Here is a 27,117-nt window from a genome sequence, read left to right on the forward strand (position 1 = left end):
TTCAATAAAGTACTTTTACTGGTTTAACAGCAGTGAGCTCCGGGGATTGTCAAAGTGCTCAGTCTTTTCCAAGGAGAGAAGGAATCAGCAGCTCAAATATAATTAACCTTCCATTCTCAATGCAAACTGCCACACACAGGAGCTCTGCAGTCTATTAGTGAAGTTATAACGGCCAACAGGCAGAGGCAAAATTGGTCAAAAAGTTGGCTGCTGCTGTCATATTTTTAGAATTATGATTAATGACACTAATAATGTGGATGATTACTGATATGTGTATCTCCTGCAGTTTATCATATTGCACTGGCTGCCTACGTCCACAATAAACATGATGCTATCATTTACCTCTTTATTGAAGGCAATCCTTCTCTTGAAGGAGCACATTCTAATTACTTTGTAATGTTTTATGTCTTAAACATTTTGCAGCTCTGGACTTTGCCAACAGCTTCATGTCTACCATTGATTAATTACAGAATGTTTAATCAAAATTTAGAACCTAATGCAGTCATTTATGAGTTTGCTGCAAGTGCCAAGATAGTTAGGCTGCCATCCCAAGCTTGCAGAATTCTGCCTTCAAAATTAAATCCCAGAAATGTGGAAGATGCCAAAGATCTTACCTTGAGTGATTTGAGTTTAAAATCTTATTTCAATTGAATGACAGGCACCCACCCAAAATGAGAGGTCTTTATTGTGCATGTATGTGTACTTGCATGTTCCTATTACATTTTTCCTCCTCTATAAATGTCTTATTTTTTTTCCTTCATGCCACTGTTGCTGCAGTCGCTCCTCACCTCCTTTACAAGCCTTCCCTGCTGCTACAGCTCTTGCAAACACCAGTCAAGACGGTGTAGTTTTGAAGTGGTTAAACAAGTGAAAAATAATTTGCAGGGACAAATACATAAGTTTTTTTTTTTTTTTAATGTGGATTTTTATGGTACTGTCATACAACCATTCACCGTTGAAGTTAAGTGTTTTTTTAATACCATTACTGAACTGCTGAAATGGATGCTAATATAGCTTGGAGTGCTAATGTCAAATCTTGGTAATAAAAAAGACAGACTGCTGAATGAAATAATTTCAAGTAAAAAATAGAACAAAAGTGCTCTTCACTCTCGCTCTCCACTTTTATTGAATTGGGACTGACTGAGCCAATTGCTTTAGAAGTCTGTAAAACACAATTACTAGTGAGCTGACTGACCCAGCAGTGCCACTTCTGTGACGGAACAGACTAAAAAGACTGCAGAATTAGTGCTGCTCCCCTATCTGGCTATTAAACCTGAGAGACATCCAGCACAGGATCTGTTATCCTTCCTGCCAGGCATGCCTCCTCCCATCATGAAATCCTGCACAATGTATCATCTGTGCGCATCTTCTTCATGAAACAAGGGTTTATTTACCTTTTCTAAGTGGGAATTTGAATTCTCCTTCTACCCAGTGTAATTTTAGATCCTTATCTACCAACACAGCTGTGTATAGGTTTTCTTTCAGTACACGCATCCACAGACACACACATATATACATGTTTAGGCTACCTTTATTTACGCATTTTGTGCATTAAACACAAAACTACAATGTAAGATTTACGGACAACAAAATTAACTCTGTCCTGTTTGCATTTTCAGTTGTAAATGGCTGAAGTGTACTTGCTTTTTTATTTTGGCATAACAAAGAAAAGGAGAGAGAGAGAGGAAGAGGGAGAGAAAGAAAAAAACATATTGAACTGGAAGCGGGCAACACTTTTCCCTAGTTAATAAAATAAGCAATAAAGTTTGTAAAGCACTAGAATCAAAATCAGTAACACTGGAAATAACAACTTATAAAACATATAATTTACAGCTTATGCTTCATACTCATATAGTTTGACACAGACATACAGGTTAGGTTTGGGGTTTTTTTTTCCTTTTAAAAAAAAAAAAAAAGGCAAAAGCAAAGTGACAGTAAAAAATATCTTATTGCAATCCCATCCTTTTTTTCTCTCCTCCTTTTTCCCCCATACAAAACTATGCATATTACATCTATTCACAATGCCAACAAAGTCCTACAATCATTTCTTTTTTATAACAGTGTACATATTTGGCAAATCTAAAACTCTTTCATTTCACTTCCAGGTCCATTTATACAAAGCTTGCAGGTGCCTTATGGCAAAAATCTTAAATTATTTCTTAGATCTTTTTACGTAATGTTTTTCAGGTCAAGCTTAAACGCAAAATGAGCTCTTAATTAAAAAAAAAAATGGAGAGAGATAAACTTGCTTAGCACAAGGCAAACTGCTCATTTAAAAGGTGTTGCTGGGAAGTAGAAAGCACTACTAAAAGCCTTGGATTTTCTTCAGAATTGGTCGGCTTAAAACTTCTGTCAGGAAATATCCAGTGCTTGCCATTAATATTCAGCATCTGATGAGCCGTAAGTGGTTATCAGACCTGAGAGATTTCTGTGTTACCTCAGGTCCCGACCTACCATATGAGGTACCTCTAATACCACTGGGAATGTTTTACTTGTACCTGCTGGATGCAAATGGGTGGTTTCTACTGTAGTATCTACAGCATAATACCATGAAACATGAAACAGTGGTTTCAACTGTAGTACCTAAGGCATAATATCAAAATACTGATGGCACAGCTGGCCATCTTTTCTGAAGAGAGGTGCTGGTGGTGAGTACTGCAGGTTAGGATTAAGGAGTAGTGAAAAGCTGTGCACAGTGTCTTGCAGTGCACTTGCAGTGCCTATACAGTATATAGTCTGGTTATTCTTTCCCTTAACTGTTTCTAACCGCACAGTATACTCCTGCAATTATAGGATCTATTTTACCAATTTGCTATTATACCCTGTCGCATTTGCTAACCACTAGCAACTTGTATAGCCATGAAAAGGTGTACCAGATTTAGACAGATTGTGTTTTGAGTTTTCTTATCTCCAAGGCTAACAAATTGACAAATCTTTTTGAGTAAAATCTTTTTAATAAGACATATTCAAGTGCAAAACACTCCCTTCTCATGCATCTGTTGCAAATTTGCCTTCAGTCCAGTGCCTTAGACATCACTAGCTACAGCAAAATGATCCCTGCAATTCTTAATCAATCTACCTGGGCCTACTAGCCAAGAGCTATCTTGTCAAAAAACAGTGAACATGAACACAAATGAGCTTTGTTTTAATACACTGATCACCCACTTCATAATTCTACTTCAAGTAATACCCCCTGACCTCACAAACCCTAGGAATGACTGCATCTTTGGTATGAGGTCAACTGTGAACTATGTCCACCTCTGTCTAGATATACCACAGGACTGGCACACTATGCTTCAAAACACTGTTGTAGCTATTTGGAGTCATATACACCTGTTGATTTTTTTCCCTTGTGGGTTATTGCTCTTCTAGGACTTGCCTCACCAGTTTTCTTACTTTCAGGTAAACTTAACTTTAATTCATATTTTCCCCAGCACGGTCACTCAGTTCACAATAATGAATAAAATGGCCCACATCTAGGGTGGGGAGCATCATCAGTATCATCATTAAGGGTAGAAGAAAATGGCCTCACCTACAAGTAATCTTTGGTTAGGCCATAAGAGCGGATGTAAAGTTTTCCGCTTCAGGTGACATTTTCTCTTTTTAGACAGAAAAGCACATGTATCATATATGTATATATGACAGAGTTTATCTGCGTACTTAGTGTCTCTCTCCTTGATCAAGAGCTGTAAATCCAAAGGCCAGTAAACACACAGCCATTCCAGCCACAAATGTGTCTCCCTCCCCCTTTCATTATTTCTCTCCAGACTCCTCCAGCTGAGAGTACTACGTCTCTCAGGTTGCAGTGTCTTGTTCCATTTCCATGCATCCAGGCTTTTGGGAATAGTGCCCTGGTGCTATCTTGTAGCTGTAAAGTACAACTTCCTCCATAGTAGCAGAAACATTACAGTCTTCTGCTGTGAAGTTTAAAAGAACATTAGGAGTCTTTCTCCGCAGGAATTAAGGTAGGTAGATGTTTTTATCCCACCTCAAAAAGACACTCAGAAAGACAGGACATCTCCACATATGGGAACAGCTTTACATTTACTCAGAGAAGTAGAAAATACTTAACTTTCTTCCACTTTCTGTGGAAGATTTTTGGTTCTTACAGTTATTTCCTATAAACCTAGGGACAGGCAGGATATTATGAATAAGCATTCACGTTCCCAGTCCTGTCTTCCCAAAAAATCCCTTTCATTAAACATAAAACAAATTAAACATTTACCCTATTTGTCACAACACATACCAGGGGTAAATATTGTTCCATGCATGTTTTGCTTTTGGCTAGTATTCACCACGCATCTTAATCCTGGTGTAGCAGTTTATTTAAATAAACTTTTGAGGTCACTGAAAAGTCCTTGACTTATTCTGCACATTCACACAAAAATGAGACTCTTTCACTGCACAAGAAACTGAACTTTTGCTCTCAAAGTGTTACCATTTTGTGTACCAAAAATTAACAATATACTGAAGTCAGAAGATCATTTTAAAAAACAACTACAACTTCCAACTGAAACCCAAAATAAATGGATATGTGTAGCTGGAAAAGACCTCCCTCCATACCAGAGCTGATTCTGCAATGTTTACTCACATAAACATGTTTACTCACATGAGTAGCCTTTCTAGGGCTTGTTTTATTTCTTCTCTAAAAAAAGAATAAAAAATAAAAAATGTATTAAGTAATTAGTTCTATGCATTCTTGTCTTAATTCTGATTCTCTTGTTCACACTGACGAGTATCCATTATGACAGGCAGTATGCTTTCAATACGAATACTCACGGAAGAAGTTAGCTTTGTGTTAGAGGTGCACAAAATGTTACTTTATGATCCAGGTTTTCTTCATAAGGAAGAATTATGTGAATGTTTGCAATGACACACAACTTAGTGACACTGCAAGAAAAAACCCAATGGTTCATACAATTGTATTGGATAATGTAGCTAGTCTCTTCATGTACTGCGTTCATGTCCAGAAACAGTAGTATAGGAATAAATACATTCATATCTTAAGAAAAAGGTAAAAAAGCCCTTTTGACTCTTGCCAAGGGGTCCATCAAGCACCTAGTATCTTAAAACCTAATTTCCTTCTTATTATTGTAGGAAATTCAAGCTGTATATGACAGCTAATTATACTGTATAGGGGGAATACAGTAATAATTACAGACTGATGTGAAATATCTTATTTCTTGGAGCTATCTATCCCTAGAATTGAGTGCATTTATAGAAAATAATTCTCTTAAAAGTTATCTGTAGAAGATCTCAAGCATAGTAGGATGATGAAAAAATGGGTGCTGCTGTGTCAAGGAGGTGATAACAGGAGGCAGGTAGCAGCTTTCTTACATCTTCACCTCCCTTGGTAATGTATGCAGTTGGCTCATCATAGGTAACTGATGTTAATTTATTCAAGCACACCTGTACAAGGCAGGTAACCAGACAAAAAGTATGTCTCTGCTTTTTCAACACAGCTACCCAGAGGCCTCTATCCACACAAATTTAGGTCTGGAGACATCAGCAGGTTTTAATAAACCACCTACAGATGTCTTGCTCCATACAAATCAAGGAGTTTACATGTTTAAATCTGGACTGATTTAACTAGCAATCAAGTGGCATGATCACACTTGGCACCAATAGTTGCCTCATATTTATTTATAAGTCACCCTGAGCAGATATTATTTTGTTTTTAAATTTATTCATGGGGCTCAGTCACCCTTCCCGTCCTGTGGCACACACACACACGCTCACTTTGTGAGAAAATTTAAAGACCTGAGCAATTAATAGTCCTGCTTTAGTAGCAGGAAGACAAAGTGAAAAGTTCTTGCTTTGTTCCTCTGAACAGGTACAGAAAGTTAATTTATTTTGCATGCATTGAGAGAAAGGAAATCATGGTAACATATTGTTACTAATGCTCTGTCCTATCTTAAAACCCAGAGATTTTAATAGTGCCGATATGGAGGTAAAATGGGAATATGGCATGGGGATATGGAAAAAAGTGGTTTTCACAAGTGTAGTGCTTCAAGGACAAGAAAGATACAGGTTTTTATAAGATTGTTTTGATAAGTGATGTTACTTGTAGCTCAGAAGAATGATGAAAAAAGGCTCTTTAAAAAAATTTAGGCTCACTATTGCTTTTGAATAGCTCAAATACTCAAAAGCAATACTGTGTAATTTTGAGAAGGGAAAACAGAATTACTGGGTCACTGACAGGAAGGGCCAGGACTGTGCTTTGTGTTCTTCTGTCCTGTGTTGAAAATACATGTGTAAGTTGGGACTATTGAATCTTCTAGTTACCTTGACCTGAATTTACACAGAATATCAGTGTTTAGTCAAAGATCAGAGAAGATATTCCAACCTTTCTGGCAGAAGGATATTTGTACAGGAGTTGACTTTGGCACAAATAATGCAGCAATAGTGAAGATTTAGTCAACTCTGAACACAAATTACTAAAGGATGCATTCTGCAATGGAGGGTTGCAGCTGTGACATAGATAAAGAGATACCTTTAGTCAAAGGAGCACTGCATTTGCTCCTGAAGTGATCTGCTGCCTCTGGTGATTAGCAGTTTGTATCACAACCCCACCCTTGCAAAGACCATTTTACAAGAGCTACACTATCAACAATTTGGAATTTTGCGTATAATTAGGACAAGGGGAATACAGTCAAATCTTTAATTAACTAGAATTGCACTGGAAATGTCTTAAGCCACATCAGATGCCTCTAAAGGGAAAAAAAAAGGATCATCCAATGTTATTTATCTCCATATAAACTTGTATTTTCTTTTAATACATAATTAGAGCAATGAGTTTTAGACCTCTAACTGGTAGTAATAGATTAATAATATTACAATACAATACTAGTAATATGATTAATAAAATTATGAAAAGTTAAATCTCTGCTACTCTGTATGTTATGGGACAGCTAGAATTCTGATTTGTTAAGATAGTACTGAAAAAATATTTAATTTTAATTGTCAAAGAAATTCTAAGCTTGTCTAGCTACTCAAAGATTATGTGACTCACATCGCAAGCAAACCACACAGGCTTTTTATAACGTGTCCAAAATGGAACACCCATACACAACAAATATTATCCAGGAATTATTATTGTGTACTTTAGATTGCTATTTCTTATTTCTTGTACAGCAGTAAATAGCAAGATGCTTCTGAGCTTTTAAGTGAAAAAAGCTGACTTAAGTTTTTTTTTTTAGGGAAGTATTAGAAAATAATGTTTAAGATGTTTAGGTTCTTTTATATGCTGTACATATGTTTTCATTTTTGCATGCTCCTAGACATGGTACTTCTGGATAAGAATGGATAATCCAAGAAGTTTTGAAGATGTTTCTTTCTCAAGCGTAGGAAAGAATTATCAGGAACCATGAACCACAAGAGTATTACTTCGTTCTTTCAAGGCATTTCCAGATGACTGTTGCAAACCAGGAGTGCTAATGAACTTACAAAAACATCAAGCCTGAACAGGCATATAAAGTCTACCGCACCTTGAATTTTTTAATGTGTATAACCACTCTTACATCTTTGCAACTAAAGGATGTAACATGTCCACGGATATCTCCTGTCCCAAGTGCAACACATAACTGAAACATATTCTGAATGTCACTAGTGGAATGATACAAAAAGATGGCCTTGTGCCTTAGAGAACTTAATCATATTTAAATAATAATTTTATCTTTAAATATGCAGCCTGCAGTTTAAGTTCCTGAATCAGATTTTTATTTTATGGCTTGCTTTCCATAAGCTTAATAGAAGTCTCCTACATATTTGACAAAACATTTTCAAAATGTGCCCTTTTTTAATGTTTTTGTCTCAGCAATATTTTATGTATGTCACCAGAGCCATCTTTTTCTTAGAACATCTTTACTGTGCTAACTTTACTATAAGCATGCTCTATCAATGGATTCCTGTGGACATTTAATACATTGCATAAAATTCAAAATCCTAAAGATAACCACTTCTTACTTCACATGCTGAATGCAAAGCTGCTCTGCTTAGTACATGACTGACTTTTCCTAATCCACTTGAGGAAGTAGGCCTATCAAGCCAAATTCTGAACTAACAAAATGTGCAACTTTAGGAACTGAAAGGGGTTGCACACATCTACTCTCAGAATAGATTATGCCACTGCGTGCTTCCCTTGTCAAACTCCAGTCTCATAAAAGTTACCAGGATACCCCAAGAAGGGAGTTTTAATTTAGTTTTACCTGTCATGTCCAGTGGTTTGCTTAATCCTACTGAAATGGAAACTTTTTACATTATCCTCATCATCCATTTTGAACTTTCATTCTTATGACTGTGCCTGGTTTTCTATTTAGTGGATTTCATAAATGGTAACAGAAGACATGAGATATCTGGGGACTGGGCTCTCCATCAAAACAGTGAATTTTTGCTCCTCAGTAGTCTCAAAACTAACTTGCTTTCATTTTATATGACATAATATATTCACTTTCAAATCAAACCAATTTTCATGGGGGAGAAAAAAAATATAGGAGCTGTGTGTGAAATGTTTAGCTAGGTTTAATCTTATTTCTGTGTCTGCTGAATTTTTACAACATAATGAAAAATACGGAACACAAGTAAAGGAAAAGACACAACACAATCTCACGATAACTCCATAAACAAGACAGATTTTGTTATATGATAGTATGATCATCATTGCATGCGAGAGCTTTCATCCACAAGTACGAAATAACTGTGCTATCCTACCACCTTGATAAACTCCATTTAGATTACATTTTCCTCAGAAATAAAAAAGAATAATTATTAAAAAAAACCCCAAACCTAAGCAATTATGGACCAGCTGCTTCTGTTTAAGCCCAACTTTTTCAGTATTGATGCAGCATAACTAGGGCATGATGTCACCTGAAGGGCCAGCAGAATATACTCTGTCTGATCTTAAAAATATATAGGGGTCTAGCCTCTCCTCTCTGAGTGTGCATGATTCCCATCAGTGGGGAAGGGAGTTGCTCACGTGCAGAAAAGAAGATAAAGTAGATTTAATGACCATAGTGGATAGAGAGGTATACAAGTTATACTAAAGAAAGAGATAACTATTTTCCTAATATTCACTTGTTCTTGCAACAACATAGTAGCTAGTTTTAAAATTGAAGAGAAGAAAGGACAGTCTTCTAATGTGCCTGTTTGCTTTTGTATGATCCCGTGGGGATGTAAATAACTTTTATCACAGCTCTTCCATTCTATTTCTCCATCTATTCATCCAACTGCCCATCCACCCCTTCCCTCAGTCCTAGTTCTATGGTTTGATATACATGCATGGAGATATTTGTATATATATATTCATATTGTTTATAATTTACTATACATCTAATAGAAGCTTTTCTTGTTCTAAAAGTTGCAGGGAAAAGAAAATAAATATAATAAAATTTGCAGCTTATAAACAGAAGGAGAATGCACATGGTCTTAGGCAAACAGAAAGAATAATGACATTTATTATCCAGCCAGTCACTTAAGAGGATGCCAAGAAATACACTATTCTGAAACCCAAACAACAATGAAAATCTTAGTGATAATACTCTCTCAATGTCATGGGAACACAACTGTCACTTGTCATTACTCTGCATCTCTCTATTTCTTCATATATCCTAAACTGCCTATTCTTACATAATTCAACACATTTAATAATGTAGAAAATCAATTAATATTTACTGACCTGTCTCTGCTTCTCCGTGATGGGAACGCAGCATTACAGCCAGCCACTGTGCACACATGCATCTCTTTTAAATGAACATTTCTGTAGTGAAGCTTCACACTGTAGGAACTCTTGAAACTTTTCTTGCACACATAGCAGATCTTGGGGTCTGGGCTAGAGCACATTTCACCTTCCGAGGAAAACTTCTGAGGGCTGCTGTAGTTGAATGTAGAAGCGAAACTTTCATGAAGGGCAGCCATACTGGCACTGCCACCATTGTAAAGTCCATATTGGCTCATGTAGAACATATCATATGTAGGGTCTGTATACTCTTCCTTCACCTTAATGACATCCTGGTTGGAAGAATCAATGTGGTTTTCATCTGGTCTGTCACTGTGCATCATAGATTTTTCACCAGGTTCATGGAGACGATCATCACCTTCCATGGATTCTTCACACAATTTGGGCTCTGATGACTCTGACTCATTTTCATAGTCTCTCTCATGCTCCTGGTCTTCTGATGTCATGCTGTCTGCTCTTCTTATGTCTGGTCTAGAAATGCATCTGCTTCTGTCAGTTTTGGAAAAGTCTTTCACAGACAGGCCTGGGCTCATTTCCTCCTGAGAATGGCAGTGATTGTCATGGCCAATGTTATTCACCATTGTGCTGCTGTCATTCACCTCTTCATCTTCATCATCAAACTCATCAGCAGTATCAATAACTTCCTTTTCAATTTTAACTGGCATGCTTGACTTCCTTGGCTTCTTCTTGGGTGCAAGGTCAGCATTTGGCTCTGGGGTAGGCATCAGCACTGAAGGCACTGATGACTCTGAAGGAGGTGGGGGATGCTGCTCCATACCACTCACTGCTGGTATTATTGGACTGGTAGGGAGTGAGGTTGGAGGACTCACCATCTCCCCAGGAGTAAGCAAATTTCTGTAAAAAGGAGGAACAGGTTGGACAGTCTTTAAAGCCGGGAACACCAGCTGACTGGGAAGAGGGTTCTGTAATACAGGATCTAGAGGGGGAGTGGTAAACCCCATCGGTGGACGCCCAGGACTTGTTAAAGTTAGACTGGATTTTGTACTTGCTATGACTGGAGTCGCAGCACCTGATGTAGCACGAATTAGATCTTTGTCACGGTTATTCCTTAGCATAGGCATGTGGAGGCGAGGATTTGGGTTAGCACTGTGGCGATTGCGGCTTCTGAGAGAGCTGAAGACCATGTTGCAGCCCTCAATAGTACACCGGTGCTTGATTTTCAGATGAACCGCATTGTAGTGGATTTTAAGAGTACCTTTGTCATAGAAAGTTTTGCCACATGCATTGCAAAACACTCTTCCTTTCCTGGATGCTGACCCCATTCTCCTCATTCTATGAATACGGAATGAGCTTTTAGTGTGTTCTGGTTTTGATAAATCATTGACAGGTGTAGGTGTCTGAACAGGAGAGACGCATGCGGGCTCAGTTTTGGGCTCAACATTTGTGATGCTGGTCAAAGCATTTCTGCTGGATGTTTGCTCGTTCTTGAAAGGTGTAGGGGAAACTTCAGATTCACTGCTCTCATTATATTCGTTTTGGGCTGTAAGGCTCGGTTCACGAAGCCTCATTGCTGGTTGTTCCAGCAGGAGGCCGTTTGGAGGCAGCCCTAGCAGTGGAGCAGAGACTGGATTTATGTATTGGAATGGAAGCAGGAATGCAAGGCTATTCGGTATGTTTTCAAAATGATGAATGCTGGAAGGGTTACTGTTCTCCAGGTGAGCAAGGAGACTTGGGCTCCTGGTGCGATTATTGCTTTCAATAAAAGTCCTTATATCTGAATCTGTCTTTGAAGACGGCACAGCCACAGCCTGCCCTTCTTTTTCTTGAATCGCCATCAGCTCCACGATGGATTTTGTTTCTCCAAATCTCAGGAACTGCTGAAGGGTAATGATCTCTTCTTCCCTGGACATAATGGCCCAGCGGTCCAGCACCTTGCCTGCAGCATCCTAGAGGCCATATCAAAGAAACAACAAAGACAAACACAAAGAAAAAACTTATTGATTCTGCATAATTATGGAATTCAATAGAAGGTGCTCTGCTGCCTGAACATGAAACACTAAGCTTAAAATAAAACATGCAAACAGTGTTAATAGAACTCAACCAAAAAAATGCAAACACTCCAGCCATGCAAATACAGTAATTAGAGTCACAGTCAGAGAAACGGACTGAATTTAATAATATCAGAGCAAAGAAAATATAGACCACAGGGTTCTGTGATCTAAAATGTTTTCAATACCTTTATTTTAACAATAGCGATTTATGTATGATGCTACTGTTTAGCATACATTAGTGTAAAATATGAACTGTTGCTATACACTTCATTGTAAAATATAGAAAATATTATCTTAATAGCTATTAAATGGTAATGCTGTAAGGAAATGCACTTGATAGATTTGCTTCTCAAATATAAGCAGACATATGACTGAAGTCACTCATAGGCCATCTCACAAGAAACTTGGATGCAATGCAAAAAATCTTAAAAATAGTACATAATATTTGTACCTTACTAAATTTTTTTTCCCCATGACAGCAATACTGAAAAACATATTAATTATAAACTTTCATCAAAAGGTAGAAATTGGGGCACTGTTTTTAACATAACTGGACCATAACTTGTAATTGATTATAAGCTTGCAATCTTGGTAGGGTTTAGACTTAAGACATGCCTTTTTTGCAGCCTTTTTTAAAAGACAGTTAAAAATATGTAAAAGTAAGCATCTGATGGATGTAGATAGCATAAATGTGTAAAAATGTTGTCTCTTAACATTGCCTTCTGATAGCAAGGGAAAAATCCAGAGAGAATACACATCAGTAATCACTAGACTATCTGTTGTTAAATATACATTAAAAAGCATTTCACACTTTCATTTTTTCTAGTAAGCATGAGATTTGCCTGAAGGTAGGACTTAAAAATTCTGCAGTGTAATGTCAGGCAATCCATTCCTGCATGTATTGATAAAAACATATTAAAATACTTATATAATGAATACATCATTTTATCGGCATCTTTCCTTTTGGGCAAACGCTGGACATAACATCAGCACAGTAACTATAATCAACAACCACTGTTGTAGGCCATCAAACCAGAATTATTCCAGTGTTTCCTCATGCATTAAACAGTTTGAAAGCCTTGCAAGATACTCCACCATACTGTCTCTGATCTTTTTAAATCTTGAATCTCAGATTCAGAACCTTATCTAAACACTTAGGACTACACACTAATGCAAAAACTATTAGTTCTTGTTTGATTACGAAGCTTGCAAATACCTTCCCCCCACCTAGTCTTAGTCATTTATTTATTTTATCACCTTCAGTATTCAAAGGATAGCTTCTTCTTTCCTCTCACATTTCCTAGAGTACTGGAAAATACAGTTTCCCCCAAATAGTAAGGTATATATTTATTTGACTACAGCTGGTTTTATTATTTCAGTTTTGATCCGCATCACCTCTCTGGATGCAAAGTTAATTATGAAGAATCATCACAGAATCATAGAATGATTTGGGTTGGAAGTGACCTTAAAGATCATCTAGTTCTACCCCCCTGCCATGGGCAGGGACACCTTCCACTAAACCAATACTATGCATGTTTCAGTACCTCAGATGTAATTAAAACCTTTAGAAAAGCTCCACATATGACCATTAACAATCAAACCATACAAGACTATAAAATACTCAATGGTAATTAGTTATGGGAAATCTTATCCAGCTGACCCAAATGGAAAGTCCCACAACCCATCTCTATGAAGAAAAATATTTAACACGTATGATGAAGGAAAACCCATGATGCTAATGTTGGTCCTCATCTGCAGCATTAGTCAAGAAATGTCCCCACCTTTGAACAACTTTAAGTACTGTGGACATCTTTAATTTCTATGCCCTCACAGTTTTACCTGTCTAATGGAGCAGTATTATGCAGACAGTGTTATCATGTAGAAATCATCCAGGTCAAAAAACGCCATCCAACAACAAAACAAAGAAACCAAAACTAAATGGGGCAAGGGGAAGGAGAAAAAACCCACCACCACCACAAACAATTGAAGGCCAGGTTCATAATTTAAAGCTCTAAGATTATATTTTCTTCCCATCCAACTAACTTTGGCTACTCTCCCCATGAGTGTGACCTAAATCTTCTTACATCCACTTCTTCCACAACTTCCAAACAACCATGCTGGTTCTACATTTGAGTAATTCCTACCTCAAACTATAAAATCAGACCCAGTTCTGATTTTAGTCTCAGGGCCTTTGCCATCACCTTTGACCCAATCTATATGCATGCGTTTCTAATCCCAAACCAAAAGTATTAATTCCTTTTAACTGTAACTTGTATTGTTCGAAGATGGAAATAACATTGTCTAATTTCCACTGCCTATATGTATTAGGATTCCTGTCTGCAACCAGCTGCAGGATGCTTTGTAATGTACTACTGGTAGTAATGTGTTTTGTTTTTGCTTTAATTTATAAATCACTCACAGGCTTATGTAATGGATGCTTCATAAAAATGGATATTTAAGTAAATAAAAATTAAACACAGCTAGCATGACAATAACTCATGAGAATAGGAGGCATATATCCTGCAACAGACTCCCTGACATAAGTGGAAGGTGCTACACACAATCCTGCATGCAGCAGCAGAGCACCAAACTCTGCATGCAGAGAACAGGTAGACATTCTAAATGCAGGGGCCCTCAATATGCTATTGGAGAGTTATTCCACAGCACAACTCAGAGAAGCTGGCAATTGGCTACAGGAGCTACCTCTCAATGAGGCACCACCACCCCTTGTTTCATTTAGTTTAAGGATTTGCAATGAGGGCCAGACCCTTAGCAGCTGCTAGGTCCCACTGATCAGAGAAACTGGCAGTGTTAAGGGTGTGATTGCCATGGGGTTACCCTTGCTGCCATAGAAACAGCAGGGAATCAGAAAGCTGTTCTACTAGTTACATCAAGCTGTATCTTGTTAATTTTCTGCAAGAAGCTGTTTGGTTTTTCCCCCAGCAAAAGTAAAGAAACATTGCACAGATGCCTATATTTCATAAAATATCACGCTACTAATGGATACTATGCAGCGTATGCTTCAATATTTACATAGTGATGGCTTTCCATAAATCATTGTAACTACGTATTATGCAAAACTAGATAAAGCACAAATAGGAATGTTAGGTTTTGATAAAACTTAAAATTAACAAAAAATCTAACAATTATCCCCTCTGAATTGAGCTATAACTAGCTAGGGATCTCTCTGTATATGGTAATACTTGATTAGAGGTTCAAGTCCTTTCTTACATGTAATCGATTTCTTGTTTCTGACAATCTCTCATGCTAAATTTTCTCCCCAAAGCCATTAAATCATATCCATATTTAAATATTTCATGACAAAAGGTTCCAATTTATATTACTTTTTTCAGCACACAACTGATTAAGCAAAGCCTCCTGTGACAACATGTACAAGGAAGTCAGTGAGTACAGAGATACAACTGCACGCTTACAGTTCTAAAGCCATGTGGCAGACAAGTAAACCCAGCCCACACAGCATACAGTGATGCTCTTTCTTCTCTGCCTTTACACCCTTGTTTTGGTTTTATTATTTTATTTTATTATTTCATTTTTTAATTTTTATTTTAATGTGTGTGTAGCTCTCTCACAATTTTAGATGGAGAAAATCTTAATGTCTAAATCATACTAAATTAACATCCAGGGATACAAAACATAACCTTGAATATTTTTCTAACTCTAAACACACACTTGACTATTATTTGTACAGATACAGCTTCACATACACACATACTACGTTAGATCTACAAAGTAATGTCATGGTTAATCACCCTGAATCTGCCTCCTCATTTTTGGTGACTGTATGTTAGGAGGAGATGTGTCAGGATATGTTAGGGTACATCTTGTCTCAAACTTCTGGGTCAGATAGAACAAGTGATGGGTGTCAGGATGATTATCTTGGATAATACAAACAGGCTACAACAGAAGATGGACAGAAAGGTCACTCCAATTTTTAGGAGCTTAATTGGGGAGGATTGTGAATACGAGCCTTCATTTCCTGAGGGCTTTACAAATTTCAAGTTTTCAATGCAGCTTTAAAACCTCCCAATCAAAAAACCAAGTATTTAGAAAATAAGGACAGTCTACACAAACATAATCTATGGACATACATTGTAAACTTTAAACTTCATGTTATGAAATCAGTTGAATTAAATACTCACTTTGTGTGAGGAGCTCCACTGACTCTGTGCCTGCATTATCTACAGGTGATTTTATATGTCTACACGTGTATGCACATACACGTATACACCACAGACTTTGCAGCTCTATTTTTAGCTTACTAATTAACTTCTTGGCATAGGTAAAATGTATATATACACCTGGCTGAATACATAGAGATGATTATATGAGAACTGGTATTAATAAAAAGGTTATAAAAAGAAAAGTTAAAACTACTTCTTAAACAAGACTTACGTTCTGGGAAACATTACAGGATTATCTGGGGTGCTATTGTGATAACTTCTGAGAACCACTCATGGTTACATAGAAAAACTCATTGCTAGCCTTCATATTTTAGCGGGTTTGCATATTCCCCATAAACTGCCATTTTTTTACACATGTAAGTATCCATGTTACAAAATTTTACATAGATACATGTTTGATTAAATACACAAGCCTAGTGTTTACCAAAAATCTTTCTTCTCCCTCCTGAGTTATGTATTTTCTAGCTGATCTCAGAGAAACATTTTGAGTGCAGCTGTAACACTTGAAAAGCAGACGGAAAGATATTCATTTGGTCATACTATAATTGCAGAGGATGGTTTTAATTAGGGTGCAGACAGAAAAAAAAAAATCAACATTTGTTTCTAATAAAGAAAAGCCTACGTAATTTCCACGATTTAGGGTTTGTTGTTTTTGTTTGGCTGAATTTCCCAGGAGCATCTTTTTTCTTCCCAATTAAATTTCAAGCTGTTACACTATGGGTAGTCCTACTACTCCTGAGGTAAAAGTTACCAAAAGTGTGCAGTAGCACACCAACTCATAGTACAGATGGGGCAACGTGCAACACCTCTTGCTCGTTTTGGCTAACTGACCTCAATAGGATAGTAAGCCCTCTAACTATGGAAAGTAAGCCCTCCTTCCATGGAAAGGTACACTCCCGCATACAATTACATACTTGTTTTCCTGGTAGGTGTTTTTACCATGCTGAACCTGACTCACCTTTGCTCCTGTAAACATGAAGAAAAGGTCATGATTATACATGCGCTCACCATGACTATACATGTGCAACTGATACAAGATTTAACACACCCAGCCTGCAAAGAGCCATGGTTAAATTTTTTTACTCTCATCTGTGTCTTCTCATCCACCTCCCACCAGACCCCCTTCATCAACTGACACCAGATGAACAAACTCATGTTTAAGTGTCAGCAGTCTTTTCCTTGAGTTATACCATTACAGAAGGAACAAATACAGTGCATCACTACCAAGTTCTCAGTCAATAATGGGAATCTTTATCTTTTGGACTCACTGCAGCCTCCACTCTGCTAGAAAAATCAAAAGCGACAGATCTTCCTCCCTTCTGACACACCCTTTCTCTTACCTGTTGGACTTGTTTTCTTTGCCCAGAGATACATGGTATGTATGAAGATACCAGCATATTACAGCAGGGGAAGAGAAGGCTGCCTTTCCTCAAAGTATCACTGAGAATGACACGGGCAGTATGTGTTCTAACAGAGAGTAACATGAAGGAGATTTTATTTACTTATGTGTTTGCATATGTTTACTTTTGCTGCCAGGTTTGTAAAAGTACTTACTCTGGTTGCTTGTTAGACTCTGGGTCTCCTTATGCATTCATCAGCTAAAAGCTTTGCATTTTGACTGAATGCATCCTCAAAGACCTTTGCAAACTTAACTAACTGATACTGTAGATCCTAGACCAAATCTGGCAGCACTTTAGATCCAGAGTAATTGCATTTTAAATCCAGAGTCATTCCAGTGACCATGTTGGAAAATAATTTTGACATAACTTAGCCCTGAAACATGATGTGGAGCCAAATTTGTTTGAATATGTATCGGGGCATACCACCATGGTGGAGCATAGTGGCTGTGTAACGATGCACAGGAGCACTACTCAACGATTTCAGAGTGAAAGTGAGGAACAGCATGTACTGCTGAAACTGCAGATGGAACATAAGGAGGTGGAATGCAATAACCACAGCTGAAACTTAGCCAAGACACTGCCGTTAACCACCCACACTCTTGCTAAATGGCCTACGGGGTCTTTACTGACCAAAAGTATGCAGGTCCTCTGTTTTATATCTCAGCCCAAAGACATATGACAGCAGCACAGACCCCTGCACAAGCAACCTGCTACAGTGCCGATTCTGCACTAATTTGCAGGGAGTCGTATGAAAATACTGGCTTCCCAACACATGACTCTTCTGGGGAACTGAGCACCCCAAATGCAGAATGCATTTTTATTCTTCAGGTTCACCAACCCTAAAATACATTTGAAACTCTGAAAGATGATGACACTGTCAAATGCCAACTATAAAGCATTCACGCGAACTGAGGGTAGGCGAAAGAGTCTCATACTGTTTTCAGAAAAGAAACATTAATATGAACTCTCACTCCTCACAAACGTGTATTCAGCACTGTAATTCCAGTAAACCTATTAGGATGTAAGGCCAATAGCTTTCAATGCTTTTTCTGATTTTTAAAACATATTGTTTGATTTCTGATAAAATATTCACTTTGTTATGGAATGCTCTTGATTACGGACCAGGTAAGAATGTATCATTCACAAGACACTGACATTCGATTCCCACCCAAAAAAACAAACCGCCTTCAATGACTGCATGTAGCATTTTTATTTTTAAAACTATGATATGATATATCACTCTGGGATTAATGTATTTAATGACAGCAGCTTAAGCTTCATTTAATCATAGCAACTACATCAATCCTTTTTAAAACAGAGTGCCTGAAAAGCTTTTTTCACAGTAACTCTCTGTTCATATTTAGAGGAAAAGAATCTAAGCACAGCCAGGGCCCAATAATCTTCCTGCATTTACTAGCTTTACAGCGTTATGACACCTATGATGTCAACAAAATTTGCTTTGATTTACAACTGTCAGGTTTGTGACAACTATTAAATGGCAAAATCTGTCGCTGACTGATAATGACTAGAACTCCTGTTAGCATGGATACACATTCATTTGGTAGCTTTAAGAAGATGCAAAGTCATGTTTCAGCAGTTGTTATTACCTTGTTAGTCAACATTTATTTTGAGATACCAGTGCCGATTCCCAAGTATTTTGCCTCTCCCTCCCACGAGAAGATGCACATATTTTCAAATGCAACATTTACTCCCCTCACCATCAGTTCTGGTTGAGGCTTCCAGATATTTAAAGACTTTCCTAATTGAGTAGTTATTGTGAGGTGACAAGATGTGTTACGGTATCTGCTCAGAAAAACATTTTTACTGCACACTAAACGTGGGTAATTTTTTTCTCCCATTCATCAAATGGTAGAATATCAAGATGTTATAGAAATTGGGTAATCAAATTCCTTAAACAACTTTGAAATCAATAACCTTGAATCCCAAGTGTAGAGTAGTACTTTGATACTGCTTCTCTACAACCTGTGAGAGTGGAAAATTCATTCAAGTGTCTCTGAAGAAGCTTTGCCACTAACTTGTGGCACATAACAGTGCTTGCCCTTAGGCAGACATGGCTCCTAGTGGCAATCAAACCACCAAGCAGACGGTGTATGAAGGCAAAAATTTTAGACTGCATGAGGTGCCATGGGGACTTTTCAAGATAGTATGTAAACAGAGACACAAACATAGCAAACCATTACAACACAGTTTTGCATGGAAGTGGGTAGGAAACACCTGGCATGCATACCCATAGAAGTGACTGATTTTCATACTGATTTCCACAGTTTCCTGCATATATAGTTGCCTAGTTTTATATACCATTAAGAAATTTACCTTGATACGATCAGTCCCTGAAATCACCTTGGCTTTACTGTTTGGTGTCAATGTTGTGTAACTTATTGAGAAGCAAAGTTGTGTTTTCTATGCTCTGGCATTCTTTCAGTAAATTTAGTAAGCTACTTAAGCCTGTCTTTCTGAGCCTCAGTTTCACCAACACTGACAGAAAGACACGATTTTTTATGAGAAAAAGGAAACATCCACAAAGAGCCCCAATTGAGGTATTGTATGTGCAATACATGAAGCCACAAGAGACACTCAGGCTTTCTTCAACCAACATCTTCCCCAATGCACAATGTGATAATACAAATAAATTATGTCTGACATCCTTTCTCCATCATGGACTGCTCCTAACACAGACTCTTAACATGCATCAAATGCAGGGCAATGCATCTGACAGTCAAGTCAAATCAGAGTATCAGATGGTCCTTTTCTCACTTTAAATCTAAACTGACTAAAGCCATAACCTGAGCTGAAAAATACAAGCAACAAAATCTGAGTCTTCCTACACTTGTAGGTAAAACTTCTAAAGATGTTAGTAAGACATTTGCCTAACTGGGGGCACTGTAAAGAACTGACAAGTTTCCCAAGGAGAGAAATACCGGAGTAAAAGTGCCAGTAAGTCATACTCATAAACTGGATTTCAACACTTGCTTGGTTTTCTGACTGAACCCAGACTGTGCCTCAGTAAGGGGAATCAGGTGTACTATATACTGGGTATATTAATGGCAACAGAATCGGAAGATTGATTTCCATCTTTATTATCCATTAGAGGACTATGCATTATTACTTGCAATAGATACAACACAATCTTAATGAAACCTTTCTTCCTTTGATTGTTTACCTAAAAATTTGCACCAAAAGACTCAGGTGTGTCCTAGGTAGCAGTGTTATTCAAAGGGATGCAGCAGGGTGCAGAAGCAACACGAAAAAGGCAAAGGTCACTGGAATATAAGAATGCTATGGTACATAAAGTGAGCTATCTGTTTGCATGTATTAGAGGCACTGAAATGCAAAAGAAAGTGGGGGAAATTATATTACAGTGTACAAAGTAATAATAACTATGCCTGCATGTCTTAATACCCTCTTGTCCCAGCAGTCCTGACTTTCTAGGCAGCCCACTTCTCCACATTAACAGTAGTCATTTGGAGAGCAGCAAACGTGCCATTAGAAGCACTTTTACAAGTGTATATTCATCCACCAATTAGCTTAATGTGGCCGCTTTCTGCATATTTTCTATCCAGGCTTGCACAAATCTTATTAATATTTCCCCCTAGCGCTTTGACAGATTACCTTGTCATTATGCATCCTGAAGCCTTTTAAACAATATGGGTAAACTACTGTTTGCGAGGTTAATGACAATTATCCCCTAATTACTGCATAAGTCACTCAGTCCACTTTATCTCATAGGCAGGGCTCTGCTCTGTGTATCTGCCATTGTGTCACTGTAAATGAATCTTGTATAGTTATGTTTATCTGTCATTGCTTTGTAAATTATCCTAACAGAAGAATGAAGAAATTAGTGTGTGTCATCACTTAAATACAGCTTCTGATAAAAAAAGTCCCACAAGCACAGCACTTGAATTTTAGCCTGATCACAATTATTAAACACGTATTGAATGTTTTAGAAGATATAGTTAGAAGTGGATGGGACACAGTGTGGTGGAAGGCTCTGAAGTGGTAAGCCTAAGGGTACAATAACAGAAGAAATACAGAAAGCTACACTAGTAGTAGTTCCATGATCACCTCTTAAGAACTGTTCTGCTGATTTAACAGTTGATAGATGAGCCAGCGATATTTTCCAAACAATCCCATATTCAGAGCTGTGTCAAATTCCACAATCTCTACTGTTTCTGACCACAGCCATATAGGATTTTTTTTCTTTTTATTTTTTTTTTTTAAGCTGGGAAATCCAAACACAATTTGGAACAAAAGTAACATCCATAAAAACACAGGCAACGCCAATTTAACGGATGCATTTTAGAAGAGTATCAAAGAAGATTAATAATTTGGATCGTTTCTGCCCTGACCAGTCATAGTGACTCCAGCAGGACTCCTCAGTGCACAAATCAGAGCAGAATCTAGCAGGCAGCACCTAAGTCAATGTATTGATTAAAAAAAAAAAAAAAAAAAAGAAGAACTAGCACATTGCCTACTTTTTTCCACAGTGCCTGCACTCTGAGTTACCTCCTTGCTATAATTAGAGTCCACTCCTTGGTATAATTAGAGTCCAACAGAAGGGGAGAAAATAATTCTGAGTTCAATTCACTCTCATGGGTTGAGGTAGCTCCACCTCAGGAGAGGAAAGCAGAATTGGAATATACCAACTTCCTGGTATATTCAATTTCCTGAAGCAATTTCAAGTCACCATTAAGAGTACTCTACTGGTAGTACATTACTGACACCACCTATGTCCTGCTTTGAGAAAGTGTAACAGAGACAGTGTATTTACACTCTGTTCCTAGGAAGGTCCCTTCTTGAGTCAGAGAAGACTTTTTAGTACTGGTTCTGTATTGCTGGCAGTCACATTAATTGCAAAGACTTAGTAATGAAACTCAGGCTACAAACTTCATTTCCTCAAGCTCAGTGTAGTCATGGCATGTGAACTTCCTCTCACCAGAGGGCTGAGCAGAGACTGAATCCTCTCAGTCTCACTTTAGACCTGAAATTTAACTCTGAGAATGAGGGTGCTTCCCTGCTTGCCTGGCAAATGGATGATTAGTGGAATGAGATGTTCTTCTAGCTACTTAGATGAATCTGCCTGCTGCACAGCCTGCAGGATAACCAATGCATAACAATGGGCATGTCAACTGCGCACCCTGCAATGATGTTACACAGTAATGCATTTTATCAGCTCTTGGGAAACACTTTACACACATATATATGATACATTCACATATATGATACATGCATTGATATGATGATGACACGTATATGCATATTTGAAATTAATTTGATTTTGCCTTGTATTTTACACATTCCATTCAGCAAACCTTCCCTTTTTATATACATCCTAAAACATGCTTAGCACCAGATTCTGAGCAGTGAAGTACAAAAAAATGAAGTCACTAGGACAACATGCAAATTGGAGTGGAACTATTATGCTTGAAGGGTAGCAATAGAACACTGCTCAAGTTGCTGTACAAGAAAAAGGAAATGCCAGAATTATCCAAAACCTAGTGATCAGTGCAATTCAGCAGGTAATACCAACATTTAAAATCTTTTTATCATAGTAAAGTGTACATTTATTTTGTTGGATTATGATAGGGTCACATCCAGAAAGAATGGACAGACTGAGATGTAACAAAATTACTGGTATTACTGAAAATAACAGTGGTTTGAATGGAACATGGATCAGGACAGCACCTCTGAACATGTTTTCAGTATAGGTTAGAAGAAAAAGCTGTGGTGAAATGCTAAGAAAATGTAACAGCCATCACTGCCACGGATAACTGAAAAGACTGATCAATTTTGAGTAAGGACTACCTCAAGGGTTTTGGTCCCACTAGGATTGATCTTTGTCCTGTATTCAGTCAATGCAACTTTCAGCAGGATATTCACTGCAGAAATAAATGGAAGTGCTGCACTAACCCTCCACCCTCCCTCTAAGTATGTTATTTTCTCTGTATGCTGAAGGAAAAGTAAAACCATTGCGGCTGACGGTAAAGTGCTAGGAAACAGGTGGTTTAAAACATTTAAGGACACAGAGCACTGATACTGTCATGCACAGTATTATTTTGAAAAAAAATATGTGCCTTTCTACATTATCAATATTTCTCTTTGAATTTGGAGGTTCTTTGGATTCTGACCTTTGTTACTAGCAAACAAACTCCGCAAGAAAGAGACAATAGGTAATTTAACAGTCCCACCAAATGAAGATAAGGATTAATACCTGTTTTTTATGCAGGCAAGCATGGGCCCTAAATGCAACATTAACTTTTAAGGGCCAGGAAACAATGCTGGCTGCTTCTAAGGGGAAACTGGGACTGGTTTAACTGAACAATTTTTAAGAGAAGTCCTGGCTAACAGAATGAAAATAAGTGAAAGCTAAAAAAACAGATAGGAGAAACACAGTTATTCATGTTGGTTAGGATCTTTTAAGAAATTCCATATACTGTGCAATTTTTCCTTTTGCACATTTTTGGTTTCATCAGCTTTCTTTGAACAATCTCTAGAGATACTGAGTTACTTGCAGAGAACTCTATTCATTAAGAAATATTATTTACATAGGTATTATTCAGCTTTGCCTCAGATCTTTTACATTTAAATGGAAGTATGTACCTTTGATCTAACATGATTCAAAAAGCTAAATGATACTTTACATGGACATAGATCAGTAGGTGGTAAAGGTTGAAGTAAGCAAGAAAACACTATAAAATTCAAAATGTACATGGTGTTAACAAGACAGCTCAGTCACAACATTAGTTATGAAAAGAAATTCTGAGGAGGAACATGAAAATTGAGAATTATACTAAACCCGTTATTTTTGTGTATCAATAATTCATCATTTCCAGAGAATTTCACACATTGTGGAGTTCTAGCTACCATTTTCAACTCTCAACAACAGTACAGGAAGAACACATTTTTCATGAGCAATTCATGTTGAGGAGGACACTGGAACATACTATAAATATATACACTCAGAATAGACTGGAAAGAAGAATAAGCAGGAAAATACTATATCTTAGAGATAAACAAGCACCATTTGATGACCTAACCCTCTATTTGGGGAAAACTCCTTTTTTCCAAACATAATGGAAGTTCTGCTTGAGTAAAATCTTCAAAGTCAAGTCATGCTGAGGCCTGTGCCACCCCTCTCATACTTCCAGCCAAATGGCCTGGTGTGGTATAATGGACATGAGCATACAAGAGGCCTTGGTTCATGTGCAAAAACTATTATTTTTTAGCAGTTTGCAGCTCCAGTTACTGTTTGAACTACAACTGCAAATAACCTAAATACTTGGAAATTCTAACTGAATTCTAACTGAATTGAACTATACCTATACTTAGAGTTTAAAGAAGGACTTAAATATTAAACAGAAATCTCATAAACTACAGACATCTGTCACCTGAAAAGAAAACCAATCTTTTGCATTTTTAACACCTTTTCATATTGTAATCTCAGAGAAAGAGGTGGAGGTGGGCAATCACGGAGAAACTGAAGCTTAAATCTAGACCCACCAGCCACTTCTTGCACATTCTGGACAAATCATAGTCCTTCCATGTCCCACATCCTTGTCTTTAAAATGGACATACACAATGTTTTCTCTTATTTTATGATCATATTGTAATGAAAAACATGCCACAGACTTGGAAAGGCTGAAGTCAGTAGAGCCCTATATACCTGTAACCTTGAATAAACAGCTTATTGCGAACTTGACCTGCCTTTATATACATTTAAACAACTCTGACCTGCAGGAAGGTTTTAAATTAACTGAGTTACAGAAGAACTGAAAAAAAAAAAAGACAGAAAGAGCCTACCTAGAGAGTTGCAGTAACATTCACACTCCATTCTTCAGTGGACAACAGTAGAACGTAGCTGGAAGGATTCACTTCTATAGTATTTGGACACGTAAACCATGATCAGTCAATGAACACGTTTTCTAGTTCATCCTTTCAGAGAACAACCTTTATTACACTATGTTGTGATTGTTTTATTCATGCTTATTATGTTCAGAGCTTCCCAAGTGAAATAATTCTCAAATAAAAATACCAATCCCACCTCCCCAAATGAACACTAATAAACTGTCATTAGATTACTTGTAGCACAGCAAACTGAAGGAAATAACAAAGCTCATACTTACAAGTTTCTTTTGATAACTTTACAAGCTGCCCTCTTACCTCAAGGGACAGACAGATTCTTTCTCAATACAGAAGAGACTCCCCTGAATACACATATTTGTTGCAAAGCAAATAAAAGGAATTATTTTCATGAAAAGAAAGCAGTAAGAATAGCTTGGCAAAATGCAAGCATAAAGCAACTTTTAATGTCTTTGGCATATCTCCAGCTCTTAGAAATGGCATCCAAAATTGGTCCAAGTGTGGCTGATAAACCAGGCTTAGAGCTGCCTTTCAACTCTCAACTTATTAATAATTAAAAAACCAATATATGGAGGATTACTAGCCTCTTGGTTTAGATTTTGTATATCAAAACCAAAAGATGACAAGGTTATGTCAGCATATGAAACTCCTCAGGCCACAGTCACAATGATGCAAATATTTTATACTGTATTTATTTATTGCACTCTACTGAGATGCTGAAATAAATTATTAAAATAAAATGGTATTTTAATCTATCTGTCTATCTATCTATCTATCTATCTATCTATCTATCTATCTATCTATCTATCTTACATGAAAATGCCATCCTGAAAATGCATTCTAAAACCCAGAAAATAAACAGGTTACATTTCAGACCCTAAATTAATCAGAAATATCTATTTTAAAATAAAACAAGGAATAGTCTGGATAGCAATATGCACATAAACATAAATGCTCATATGGGGCCAAATGCACTGTGATATGCACTATGGAATGAAGGGAAAGTACTGTGTACAGAAGAAAGAACCAAGCAAATCTCCTAGCTATCACAGACTCTCTCAGATGTTCCTCAATGACGGCAATGTCTAAAATAAAAACTGTTTAACCAGTTTTGTGAAGGAAGCAAGGCTCTCATTTTCATTGTTCACACACACCAGCTTGGATCAATTGTGATAACACAAAAAATCTTGTATAGACAGACAGCCATATTCCCACAGTCTTGAAAAAGCAAATGGGAACTGAAGACCGAATGCCAAAGTCAATTTTGCCCACACAGGACAGTAAGGTCAGATCTCTAGAGGGATTTGTAAAACTCACAGTGAATGGAGTTATCACTTATAAGTTATTTAAAACATACCTGTATGCCTTGCAGTCCTCTTAGCAAGAAATGATTGTTGCCAAGTCGTTAGAAAAGCAACATGAATGTTGTTATGTGATCAGCTCCTGGAATTGTTTTCTACATTTTTCTCTTAAGTAAACTACAGAGTAATTAATTCAATTTGGTGGAGCCAAACAGGCAAGGTTACCTGTAACACGATGGTCTCAATCCACATGAGTTTGAAGGAGGGGACCACAACTTCTAAAATCCATTAATCAAATCAAATTACTACACAGGATTCACCATAGGAACATCACAGCAGTGTGAGCATATTTAAACAATTATATTGTGGTACACAAATAGAAGCAAGGGCATAGCAAACAGCAGCAGTAGGTCAGAACATGAAGTAATGCAGTGGCTTATACTTGCCCTTTTACTCGTCTGAGGGAGTGAAAAATACTGAATTTACATTCACCCAAACAAGGCACTATAGGTACCACATGACTTATGAACAATCTTTGACATAAGATGTGATAAAATTAGGTTAAAGTCAGGCTGTGTTCTTCCTTAAGTA

At 37.4% G+C, this 27,117-nt stretch overlaps 1 protein-coding gene across 5 annotated transcripts in view; it reads right to left on the reverse strand.

Moving 5' to 3' along the window:
* Positions 1-27,117, reverse strand: part of BNC2 (basonuclin zinc finger protein 2) — a 339,790-nt gene that overhangs the window by 13,244 nt on the left and 299,429 nt on the right. For all 5 annotated transcript variants that reach the window (XM_061441196.1, XM_061441198.1, XM_061441197.1 and 2 more), the window contains one exon: positions 9,674-11,640. In XM_061441196.1, the coding sequence (XP_061297180.1) occupies positions 9,674-11,640 (1,967 nt within the window). The remainder of the gene's footprint in view (positions 1-9,673; positions 11,641-27,117) is intronic.

This window comes from Pezoporus flaviventris, unplaced genomic scaffold, assembly GCF_033815535.1.
Source record: "Pezoporus flaviventris isolate CSIRO_AGI_PZ_B2104156 unplaced genomic scaffold, CSIRO_AGI_Pfla_v1 ptg000212l, whole genome shotgun sequence".
NCBI classification, from domain to species: Eukaryota; Metazoa; Chordata; class Aves; order Psittaciformes; family Psittacidae; genus Pezoporus; species Pezoporus flaviventris.